We start from the raw sequence: 12,861 nt of genomic DNA, 5'->3' as shown, positions 1-12,861 counted from the left end.
GGGCTGGTGGCTTTGTGTATTTTATGTACTCTATTGCTTTTGGGGCGTTCGTTCGCCTATTGTGCTTTCGTTTGTTGTGCTCTCTCTCTTTATTGCCACTATATACAAAGGCGAATATACACAAACATATGTACATATGTATATAAAATCGGCTTGTTGGTTGTTGGGGAAAATGCCGGTCTACCGTTTCATTTTGTCGTGGTTTGTTTACAATGCGGATGTGAATGTATGGGTTTGCCGGCAATGTACTGAACTGGGGAGCTTTATCGTAGCACGTTTGCCGCTGGTGGGGATTCGACGATGTTTAGACGTTTGCTGGTGATCGATTACCCAATCGATTGCAAAAAAATATCGATAATTTATAAAATAAAATATATTTTAAAACTTTGTTCAATTCAAATATTAGATTATTTTTTAGCGGATATAGCTCCAACAACTCTTTCAGCTCAACTTGTCAGCAATTTTTAGAAATTACAACCATTCGCTCGCAAAGAAAAAAAGTATCCTGAAGAGCGTTTTTTTTTTCATTCCATACGTACTACATATATTGTTCCACCTAAAATTTGCTTTGCTCAGCTATCAGTAACAAGTTCTTCTTCTACTAACTACAAAGACATAGTGAAATGGAAATATCAAATCATTATGTTTCTCCCACTGGAGCATTGACAGAAGATGCTTATGTAATACTATTTTCTTTTTATATTCTCTTTTGGCGATTGAATCCATTGCACGTCTCTGTATTGACTCTGACTTTATGAAACATTAAATTTGTTTTGAATTTAAAACCATCCCGCCCTTCACTTTCCTGAAAGGAACTGCCAAATAACTTATGTAATTTGTTCGACTAGCATCGAAGACTAGCTCTGTGCGGCTTTATCTAGAAATATACTATTTATAAGTAATTACTGTCTCTTGTGGCTATCGAAGTAAGTACCGAGGAATCTTAACGTTATCTAAAGCTTATATTATATTGAATACGCGGGGATTTTGATAAATTTGCATCTGTTTGCCTCATCTTGAACAGTATTAGAGCACATAAGGACTCCAGCGAGCCCTCATACCTACTTTGCTAGATAAACCAAGCAGTTATTCTTATTTTCGAGGTTATGTAGAAAAATAATGGTTTTTTTTCACTTGTAAGCTAAGTACCCTTAAATTTTCGACATATTCATATCTATGAATTGTTCTTCCATAATTCCGTCCATTTTCGACGGTTGTTTTCATGCAAACCCCAAATGGAACTTCTCACTTTCAATTTTCATTTCGATGATTGTTGACTTGTTTACATGTCAAACTCATAAATCCATGTCCTATCGGCAATTAAAATGGCCTCCATTAATATGGGATCGGATTTCGCACGACCAAGCTTGTCCAAAGAGAAATGTTTACGGTAGTCTTTTTAAAAAAATTCAGCTTTATCGAGACGAGTCGAGCAAGAACGCGTTTCATACTCAAAATATCCACCAAAATCATTCGAACGGAATCGCGAGGGATGTCGTGTTCTCTTACCGTCTCCCTAACACTTGCCTGACGATTTTCAAGCAGTTTACCCTTTACTTTTTTAATATTTTCATCAGTTGAAGAGGTCGAAGGTCGTCCAGAACGAGGCATGTCTTCAACGATCTCTCGACCGTTTTTGGAGACTTTATGCCACTCAAAGGCTTGTGTTTTTGACAAATCTGAATTACGGTAAGCCTTTTCCAACGATCCCACACATGAAATTTGGTTAGAAATACAAAATTCGAGAAAAATTCTTTGTTCGATATTTTTATTCTCTGTAACAATTGCGCCTCACTACTGAGGTGTAACGACTTAAGCAGCTGCTACAAACAAACTGGCAGACAGATCGCGCTCACACTTGGCATAATAATTAATGACAGTTTACCAACTCAGCAAAATTTTTGAAATATCATTTACCCGTGATATTTAAATCACAATTTCCGGGTGCTTTCTTATAACAATGTATAAAACAGTCGCTGGTGAAAAACCTTTGGTTTCGGTTTTTGTTTACAACAATTTTTTGTAGAATGGAGAACTTCGCAAAAAGTGAAAATTTAAATTTCTTACTCCTCCTTTAATAAATGTTCCTTCTTGAAATTTTTTTCCGAGCTTCCGTACAAGTAAATTAATAACCCAGTCAATAATTTTGCAATTGCATTTTAAAATCTTTATTCTCATACATCATTCAATTCTGCTAAGTACAGTCTAATTGCTACTGGCTGCAAGCTAGCCAAGCTTTTATTTCTTTAAATATCGTATGCAATTTGTAAGTGCACGTGTATGTGTGTGTTTTTTTCTTGTATATATGTTACTAGCTACCTTTGTGACAATCACCATTTTTTGTTTTTTAATTAATTTAATTTATTAAAATGTTAATAGTTTCTGTAACTAACAATACTTAATTGGTAAATTGTGGTTGTTTCTTGTTGTTGAGGAGCAACGATAACGCTTTGATTTTCATTTAATTGTAGATTTATACACTTTATACTTTTTTATTAGTAACAGAAGCAACAACAAATAATGTTAACGATGTAATTGTTATTGTTATTTTTACTTTTCTTCTCAATTTAAGCGATAATTACACGTTTAGGTTCACTCAATTCTTAGGCATCGTTGCAAATCATTTAGTTAAATACTAAGTATTGGACATACACAAAGCGTTTTACAACGTTATACATATACAAATTGTTATATATATATATATGTATATGTATTGTTATATATAGGTATATAGGGTATATGCGCACAATACATAATTAATATACTAGAGAATATTTTGCTAAATTATTTTATATAAAGATATAGTATAAACGAAATCGAAATATAAATATATATGTATATGTGCGGCTGAGTGCACACATACATAACCCAATTTTGATTATATATAAATGTACTACTTATATATATATATATATAGATAATGCATTAGAGCTAGCACTATACGTTTCCACAAAAATCAGATTTATAGAATTATTTTTTTATAGAAAAAAATCAAAAGTTGCTTTGTGACAATTCTGTCGCACCTTTTTGCATTGTGGCGCGCAATAACAAAGCGTGTAACTGAACTTGTGACCTTTTCTTGCAGTTTAGGTAATCTTTTGCTATTTTTTAATTTTTTTCTTATTTTCCTTTCTTCATTTATTCTCATTTGTGAAGGCATTCCTTAGACACAGCCTAGCTTAGTAATTTAAATTTCAAGCCTACAGTCAGTCAGCTGATTGCTTGCACAGCCGCTGAATTTGCTCATTTGTGCACAGTAAAGACTAACGGTGCTGATTCATCCTCCGGCAGGTGCTCAGCTAATATAATTTTATTCACCGAGCGCGCCGTAGGCACTTGACTCTCGATATCCTCATAGTCCACCGACGATGAACGCACCAATTTGAATTGTGAACCCTTGTTGTCCTGCTTGGTGATGACCAGTGAGGCGGGACGTGGACCTGTGAACACAAAATGCACATATAATTAATATAAATAATTTTAAATTTGTTTATGTGATTATAACTATCAACCTGTTGTTTTGCTCGGCCGCCGTTCTAGCGTTGTTGAGCCGCTTGATGGCAGCGTTGAGGCGGACGATGAGAGCGATGAGGGCTTCTCCGAGATGTACTCCAAATTGGATGTCATTTGTAGTTTGCTGCTGCCACTCTTGATGCTGACACGCTTATCAGTTTTAACGCTGTTCTGATGTTTCAGTATTGAGTCGCGTCGTTGTGCCAGCGGTGATGCTGGTGGCATTGGTGTGCTACTGATTAGCTGCAATTCGGCATCTATGGAGATAGTTAAGGTAGACATGCGGGCATATTAGGTATGAAAAGAGACTTATAGGTAAAGATTTAAGTATTAATTAAAAGAGAGCGAGAGAGGTTGGATATACAACTTTGATCACACGACGTATGCAGTTTTAAAGTAAAAAAAAGGTCTCTTCAAGTTCTGAAGCGTATTAATTAACGAAAATTTTGAGAAATTTCTATACATATATATTTGTACACTGGACCTATGTATTTTACTACTTACATACATATACACATACATTATTTTTTTATACTTTTTCACATTTTTTTCGGGAAAATTGGGTTTTTCAGAAAAGCTGGTCTGTAGGTAAAAATATTTTTTTAATTTCTCTTAAGTTAGCGAGTTTGGAGGAATATCTTCAACTTAATACCTATGGTGTTAGTGGTGTTTGGGATTTTTGGGTGCGAGATGTCTGAATCTATAACCTATTTAGTAACCGCAACTAAGGTTACTTTGGTGCAAAAATATCCACCTAAAGTTCCTCTCGTAAAATTTGGTGTTTGGTTTTAAAATTACCACTTAAGGTCCTTTATATACCTGTCATCTACATATACCATATATGGATTGTAAACATGTAAATGTAAAATCAGAACAATTAAGAAAAAAATGTTTCGGTTTCCGAAGCATATTTGTCATATATTGACAGACCCACATATTATGTATGTATGTATATGTAAATAAAGCTGTTTCGTATACAAAATAATGCTTAAATGAAATAAATGTCCTAAAAGCATTAAAAAACGATTCCAAATATTGTTAGGTTATGTACGAATATTTGGGATTTGCTATTTATATAAAATAATTTAAAATAGTTTATAAATATTAAAGTGCACACATATGCACATTATCATTTAGTTTTGATTTTAAGAATGATGCCTAAAATTTATGGAATCGTAGATTCCTTGCCATACAAACTGACCAATCATAATCAAGTTCTTGTACGGAAAAGTTTTTTATTTTACGAGATATCTTCATGAAACGTGGCATGCATTTCTGCCCAAGGCAACCACGCAATTTCTCAACAAATTATTCAGATCGGACTACCATATTATATAGTTCTCATACAAACTGACCAATTAAAATCAAGTTCTTGTATAGAAAAGTTCTTTATTTGACGAGAAATTGTTCCCATATTTGACATAGATTATTGCCCGAGGCAACCGCACAGTCTCTCAACAAATTGTTCAGATCGGATCACTATAGCGTATAGCTGCCATACAAACTGCCAAATCAAAATCAAGATCTTCTATGGAAACGTTTTTAATTTGATAAGATATCTTCATGAAACTCGACATACATTATTGTCCAAGACAACGATATAATCTCTGAAGAAATTATTCAGATCGGACCACTTTAGCATATAGCTGCCCTACAAACTGACCGTTTAAAAGCAAGTGCTCGCATGGTATAATTTTTATTACTGAAGAGTATTATGTGTAACTTTTCTTTTTTTCTACTTTTATTACTATTAATATCACTATTTTTGTGGCCTTCATGCTACGTTTACTTTGTTTTTCAATTATCATGCCTAAATAAATCTAAAATATTAATTTATACCCTTTTCTTTAGATATAACCTAAAGCACTATAATATATATTCAGACACTAGTATTGCTGAAATAAACTTATTATATATCGTACCTAATATGCAAAACATCAAAAAAAAAAAACAAATGAAAATCGTTATCAGGTATAATAACCAATAATATAACCATTTTATAACGAAAGCTCTAATTTTTTCAATATGAGTGTATCATAACACAGTACAATAGCTAATCTTGTGAGAAATTCTAAGGAAGCTGGGTACAATAATCCCAAAAATGTTCCACAGTGTAATCAACATAAAACCATTTTATAACCAAAATCCAAATTTCGTTTCAATATTGTTGGTTTCTATTCTATCGTTGTTTTTCCTTCACCTGTAAACTTGTGAAAAGTGATGTTACGTTATTTTGCATTTTAGCTGACGATATATACATATTATATTATAAATTTAATTATAATTATATGCATACATGTACATATATAAATATATAGCATATTAAAATAACTTAAACGTCTATACTAGTATTTATGTACGTATGTATAGAAAATAGTGCAATTATTTAGTGTAACATAACAATAAACGTGTACACATACATATATACAATTAATTTTGTGACCAAATCGAGCACGAAGCGCCAGCGCAGCGAAGCTTATATGTAACGACAAAAAGGAAAAAAAGCCCAACACCAAAATTCACCAGCAGCACAACCAACACCAAAAAAAGAATCATGATTGAGGAGTGCGCAAGGCAGCACAGGCGCAGCCAGCCAAAACCAAATTATGTAGTGATATTATGTACATAAGTATGTAATATGTTAATTTTAATGATTTTGTGATTGCAGCAGCCAGCATATTTGCAGCGTAACGCCCAAAAAATGAAACTAACACAGCACACTGGATAATTTATTTCAAATTTTTATTATAATTTTTTTTTTTAATATTTTTCTTTTTACTTTTGTTTTCTAATACTATAATTAATCGTTACTTTAACGCACGTTAGTATATTTTGCATATTTTATATATTTGCTATAACACATTTGCATCAATATTTTTATTTCTATTTATTTTTTTACTATTTTTTCAATACTCTACAGTTAGTTTTAGCATATTTTCATTATATTTATGTAACGCTACCACAGTTAGTTAGTCTATACATGATATTATACTATATTTGTGTAACTATGTATGTATATAGTATATACTAGGCATCAGTTAGGCTCACAAACATTTATCCATTGTATGCATACTTTTCTCATATACTGTATGTGTATTTTTTTATAGTTTATGAAACGGTTATTTTTGCTTAAACAATTAAACATGCATTTATGATAGTTTTAAAGTCTTCGCTATACGTAAATTAGTTTAAAATAGGTTCAAAGCCCGCTGCACTAGAGTTTAAGTTTATGATATTTTTTTTTTTATATAAAATGTGTTTATGTATGCATAAGCACTTTATTATTAGTAACAAACAATTTTCTATGCAATATAATGTGTGTAGTTAATTAATTCAACATTCGTATGTATGTATTGTATGTGTGTGTGTAATGTTCGTGTGCATAAAAATAATAAATAATTTTATTATTATAAAAAAAAGTAATAAAAATAGGAAATTTGATAATTATGCATAACTCAACAATGCAATATGCCATAAACTTAGTAAAAATTTCAAAAATCGGATAAAAAAAATATTTTTCGCTTATTGAGTAAACACATTTTAAACTAAAATTTCCAGTCGTCATGCAAGCGAATTGATTCAACTTTTATAAACATACATACATAACTTGAGTCTGCCAATAAATGTAATGGAATGTGATTTTAATCATTAATTAACTTTGATGTGTGAAAACAAACGTTAAACTGCCATCTAAAGCAATTTTTTTAGGTTAGCATTTTTGTTTTGTCCTTTTCATGGTATCTATGCTTTAAATTTTTTTTAGATTGTGTAAATTATTTTCGTGCCGATAAAATCGTAACATCCCTATTATAAAAAAAAACAAACTAGGCATTATTCTGTTTAAAATTTTTATTGCGAGATTGTGGTTATGTTCGCTTTTATATTCGTAGTCGATTTTGTAACTGCCATTCGGTGGGTGGAGGCTTATTAACATGGCCAAATTAAAATTAAAGCAAGTATTTTGTGTTGTTGTTGTTGCATTAACAGAAAACATTCCTGAAGTAATTTCGAAGAATAGTGCTGAATAGGCAGCTTAGATCCTTACAGATCCGTTCCTTAGACCCGACACCACAGAAATGGGCAGGTCTTTTTCCTTTTAGTGAAATTCTGATATGGAAAAGCTTTGCTTAAATTCCATGAATCTTATACATTGTGACAAAAAAGTACCCGGAAATTGTAAATAAAAAGCAAAATATTTAATTTTTCATCAATATTTTTTTTGTTGCTTTCAAAGTAATCCCCACCAGATGTAAAGCACTTATACCAACGATTTTCCAGTCCTTGAAACACTTTTCAAAATCACTTTTTGGTATGATCTTTAGCTCCTTCGGCAAATTTTGTTTAAATTAGGTCACAATCGTAACTCCATGCGAAAAAAATTCAACTTTATCGGGCCGAGTCGAGCAAAAACCCATTTTATATCCAAAGTATCCACCAAAATCATTCGAATGGACGCCCGAGAGATGTCAAACTCTCTTGCTATCTCTCTAACACTTGTCTGACGATTTTCAAGTACCATATTCTTCACTTTTTTAATACATTAATGCAGAACAGGGATTTCATCAACGATCTCTCAACCGTCCTTGAAGACTTTATACCACTCGTAGGCTTGTGTTTTCGATAAAACTGAATCACTTTAAGTCTTTTCCAACATTCGCCACAATTCCGCACACGAAACTTGGTTAGAAATAAAAAAAAAATAGACAAATTCTGTGTTCGATATTTTATCCATATCCAAATTTAATTACAATTTCCGGGTGTTTTTTTGTCCCAATATATGTAAGTGATCAATTAAAAAATATTGATTAGTCTCATAATTATTGTTATTTTTGCTCTTTAGAAAGCGTTCGAAAATTTTTCAACACCAAATTTTCTATACTTTACTCCTATCTGGCCATTAATATTATTATTATTTCAATTTATTACTCGCAACTAACCTAAAACGCTTTAAAACTTTTGAAGTCAAGCTTAGCTTGAGATATGTTCGTAGTTTTGTCATTTCTTTAACGTTTAATTTTTATGTAATGCAATTTTTTCCATAAAAATTTTGTTTTAGTTCAAATGAGCAGATTCATATGCATGCAGACATGTACAAAAGTATATAAGTTAGTAAAAAAAATATATAAAAATATAAATATTTGTTGTTTATATTCAAAATTGAAGAGCAGAGTCGGTTGGTTTATTCTTTTCCGTCTATGATTTATAGTTTTATAACTGTTAATTTGTAAATTAATTACTGTTGTTGTTGAGCTGGTTTTCTAAAATGTAACCCTAGTGTGTAGAGTTTAGTTTTACATAGCATATATGTATATATGTATATTTATGTATGTATGTATATGTATATGTTGCTGACTTGTGTATATTTAGGTGTAGTGTCTAATTATTTTTAACTATGTAAAAACGAACGGTTTTCCTTTTTATAATTACATAAATTAATGTATTGAAGAGGCAAATTTCTAAATTCAAAGAATTTTACTAAAATATATTATTTCTAACTAAAGCGCGTCTTTTCTCGACGAAAATATTGTCCTATAATATGGCAACATTATATAACGGGTGATCCAAGTAGAGGTACTTTTTTCAATAGCCTTTTTTTGACATATAACGAGTGAGTCGTGTCAAACGTTTCGCTCAACTTATTGTCACCATAATCGGCCAACTGACACCATCTTGAAACCCAGCATTCATTATTGGATAATATTCGACCGATTAGATCACGTCTAGCACGGAACAAAGACAATATAGCAGCCGTAGCTGAGGGTGTACACGACGGCCTTCGTCAGAGTCGATTCGGTGACGTTCGCAGCAACTCGGACTAACGTATGGGAAGACTTGGCGTCGAAATCTTAATTGAAAGCGTACAAAATACAGCTTGTGCAAGAACTGAAGCCGCTCGAACTTTCCAAGCGACATCACTTGCTCTATGGGTTCTTAAAGAAGATCCGATGCTTCAGAGCCAAAATTTTTTCAGTGATGAGGTCAATTTCTGGCTCAATTGGTATGTAAACAAGCAAAATTATTGCATTTGGGGTGAAGAGTAACTTGAAGAGATTCAAGAGCTGTCATTTCATAAAAAAAAACAATGGTTTACTGTGTTTTAAAGGTCGCTTGAATCATCGCTCCATATTTCAAAATTAATGCGCCATGATAACCGTCTAATTAACGCCTAAAATTAAAGCTCGTGATCTCGGTGACATTTGGCTTCAATAAGACGGCGCCATTTCCCACACTTCCCATCAATCAATGGATTTATTGAGAAAACACTTCGTGAGCAGATAATTTCACGTTTTGGGTCAATGGGCCATCAAGATCGTGTGGTATCACACCGTTAGACTTTATCCTTTGTGGATATGTAAAATTTAAAGTCTGTGCGGACAGACCCGCTTCGATTCAGGCCTTGAAGCAAAACATCAGGCTTATCATTCACCAGTTACCGGTCGATATGCTCGAGCGAGTGATCGAAAATTGGACCCAACATTTGAAAAAGACAATCTTCAAAAAATAAGTGCCAAATAATGTTTTTTTTTCGAATAATAATAAAGATTCCACATTAAATTTGAAGTTTCTGTGTTTTTTCTTTAAAAAAGTGGGAAACCTCGAAATGGATCACCCTTTATATTTAATTTGATTTTATGTTTCAAAACAAATTTTCTAAAAATCGGAATATCTCTCAAAAGCTCTTGCAAAAAATTATTTTACGTTTGATATTTAAGAAAAAAACTAAAATTTTGAATCGAAAGATGGTTTTTTAAAATGTCAGGTCAAAACAATATTTTTGAAACTAAAGTCGTCCAGTATTTTCAGTTCCAATATTTCTCCACATCGATTTTTTTTTTTAATTTATATGACTTATCGTGTTTTTAAAAACTTTCTTGTGTTTTTTTTTTTCAAATAAAATATATTGACAAAAACTATATATTCTCTGGCTAGGTAAATTCAGCTATGAATTTTGTCAAATTTATTTAAATTTTGTCAAAAATCAAAACTAAAGCCGTTAACACACAAAGAGGGCGTTAATACTGCGCTAAATGGCGCTCCAAATAGCATTTCTTATATAACTCGACTAGATTGGATAAAATCTGAAAGTTCTCGGGCTCTGAGTGCATACCGTGACGCTGTCACCTCGCAAATGTACTCCATTTCAAATGTACAAATGTGGTAACACAAAGTTGTTAATACTTCAAGTGCCTGTGAGTGTACGTGTATATGTGTGTGTGTACGGTACTGTGCTAACAAACTGTGTGCTATTAGTGGTGCAGTTCTGGGAGGGTTTGTGACCGATAACCACAATACAATATATACGTGTATTTACTAGTTTAGATAATTGCATTTGTTACTGGCACCGTAATATTGCATAGTTACTAAAAGAATGTTCGACAATTCGAAAATAAATATTTTTCGAAATCTAACGCCTTGCTTTACTATAGAGGCGTATCGCTGATATCGTGATCACCATTTGTATTTGGTATGACAACAACTGTTGGTACTGTATTGCGTTGTTGTTGCTGCTGCTGTTGTTGTATAGGTGAACGCAGTTGTTGTTGAGGCATTAGGGATTCATAGAGCAAATCATCACCTACCGAGTGATGGCGCTGATTGCGATGATGACCATGCCCACCAGCTGTCAACTGGTGTTGTTGTTGTTGTTGATTAGCCAACAATTGTACGGCCGCTTGAGTGCTGGCATCACCAACAATACTATGACGCAACTTATACATGTCACCACTACCAATATTACTATTATTAAAAATGCCAGTGCCTCCATTACCCATATGGATAGTGTTATTACTAACAACACCAACACTAACACCGCCACCACCACCAATACCGATACTTTGCAGCGAATGCGTGCTGTCGCTGTGATTATGTTGTTGTGTATGAAAATTGCCGTAGTTGTTATTGTTGGCATACTGTAGGAAGTGATTAAATTTGAGGTCATCGGACGGTGAACCGAATTCCGATGACTCGCGTATGGGCGCTAATTGCAGTTGTGCAGCTGCAGCTAACATCTCACCTGTAGGCAAACCCGATGGGCTGGGTCGCTCACTGCTCGCCACATCCTCGAAGGCCTCCTCGTTGAGGGTTTGCAAAGCGCCGCAAATCATTTGCTCCTCCAGCGTGACCTGTAAATGAGCGGAAATAAGCATTTCATGTGGTTAATAAAGTGTACGAAAAGTAGCGTCTCCAACATACAATGCTGTAACTAATCTTCTACACGAAAAATATTTACACCAACTTTGATACAAACTTAAAAAATTCTGTCGAAGAATTAAGTTTCTATTTACATAAGCGTAAGCAACTGATGAGCGTAAAACAACAGTGAAAAATACACGAAAATCAAGTATACATTTAGTACGGCAAAAGAATGGGAATCACAAAATTTCATAAACTCGGAAAATAGATAGCAGAATTTATTATTTTACATAGTTTTACATGGGTTTTACTTGATAGGATAATAAATTAATTTTAATGTAAATCAAAAAATCGTATTTTTAGTTTTATCAAAGTCTAACATATTTTTGTATTATAACCCTATAATTAATTCATATACTTATAAGAAGAAAAACCTTAACTTCAGTTGCACCGGAGTTATATGATCCTTTACAAATACAAAATATTCCTAAAAGCACTAGATTCGAACGTTCAGTTTGTATGAAAGCTATATGGTATAGTGGTCCGATTTGAACAATTTCTTTAAAATTTTGTATGGTTGCCTTGGAGAATAATTCATGCCATATTTTTGAAAATACCTTGTCGAATAAAAAAGTTTGTATGGACAACTTGATTTTCAACGGTTTGTTTGTATGGCAACTATATGCTATAGTGGTCCGATATCAGCGGTACTGACAAATTAGCAGTTTCTTGAAAAGAAAAGAACGTGTAAAAATTTCCAGATCGTTATCTTAAAAACGGCGGACGGTAGACAGATCGGCAGACGGACAGATAGACATGGCTAAATAGACTTGGCTTGCCTCGCTGATCATATACATATACATTGTACTTGTATAACGTACTAAAACCCGATATGAGCATAAAAAAATACTCGAGGTGAATTGTAATGAAAAACTTTGCGATTTTTAACGAATTGGTAAATGATAGCCAAAAAATTACTTAAGCCGAAAATAAAAAAATGTATTAAAACTTATTTTCTAAGACCTACTGCTGAGGTATGTTTTTTATAGTATTGTAGTTGGTAGACAACTTTTTAAACATATTTTTTTAAATTTTTTGAAATTAATTTTTAAAAAATTTAAAAATTTTTTTTTTTAATAATTTTTAAATTCTTTTTAATCATTTTAAATTTTTTAAAACTAATTTTTTAATAATTTTTTTTAAATAATACTTTAT

The 12,861-nt window shown here is 32.5% G+C and overlaps 1 protein-coding gene across 6 annotated transcripts in view; it reads right to left on the bottom strand.

The window, feature by feature from the left end:
• Positions 1-2,141: 2,141 nt before the first annotated feature.
• Positions 2,142-12,861, bottom strand: part of LOC105222901 (kinase D-interacting substrate of 220 kDa) — an 85,770-nt gene continuing 75,050 nt past the window's right edge. For 4 of the 6 annotated variants that reach the window (XM_029548934.2, XM_049453164.1, XM_011200447.4 and 1 more), the window contains exons 12-14: positions 11,528-11,636; positions 3,513-3,770; positions 2,142-3,440 (exon numbers count right to left, since the gene is read on the bottom strand). In XM_029548934.2, the coding sequence (XP_029404794.2) occupies positions 3,244-3,440; positions 3,513-3,770; positions 11,528-11,636 (564 nt within the window). In that variant the 3' untranslated portion in view covers positions 2,142-3,243. Of the gene's footprint in view, positions 3,441-3,512; positions 3,771-6,233; positions 11,637-12,861 lie in introns of those variants that run through there. The other 2 variants (XM_011200446.4, XM_029548933.2) reach the window with 1 other exon arrangement.

The sequence above is a fragment of the Bactrocera dorsalis genome, chromosome 3, assembly GCF_023373825.1.
Source record: "Bactrocera dorsalis isolate Fly_Bdor chromosome 3, ASM2337382v1, whole genome shotgun sequence".
Taxonomy (NCBI): Eukaryota; Metazoa; Arthropoda; class Insecta; order Diptera; family Tephritidae; genus Bactrocera; species Bactrocera dorsalis.
Note: the sequence above shows the minus strand (reverse complement) of the source record. Positions and strands in the feature narration are given on the sequence as shown.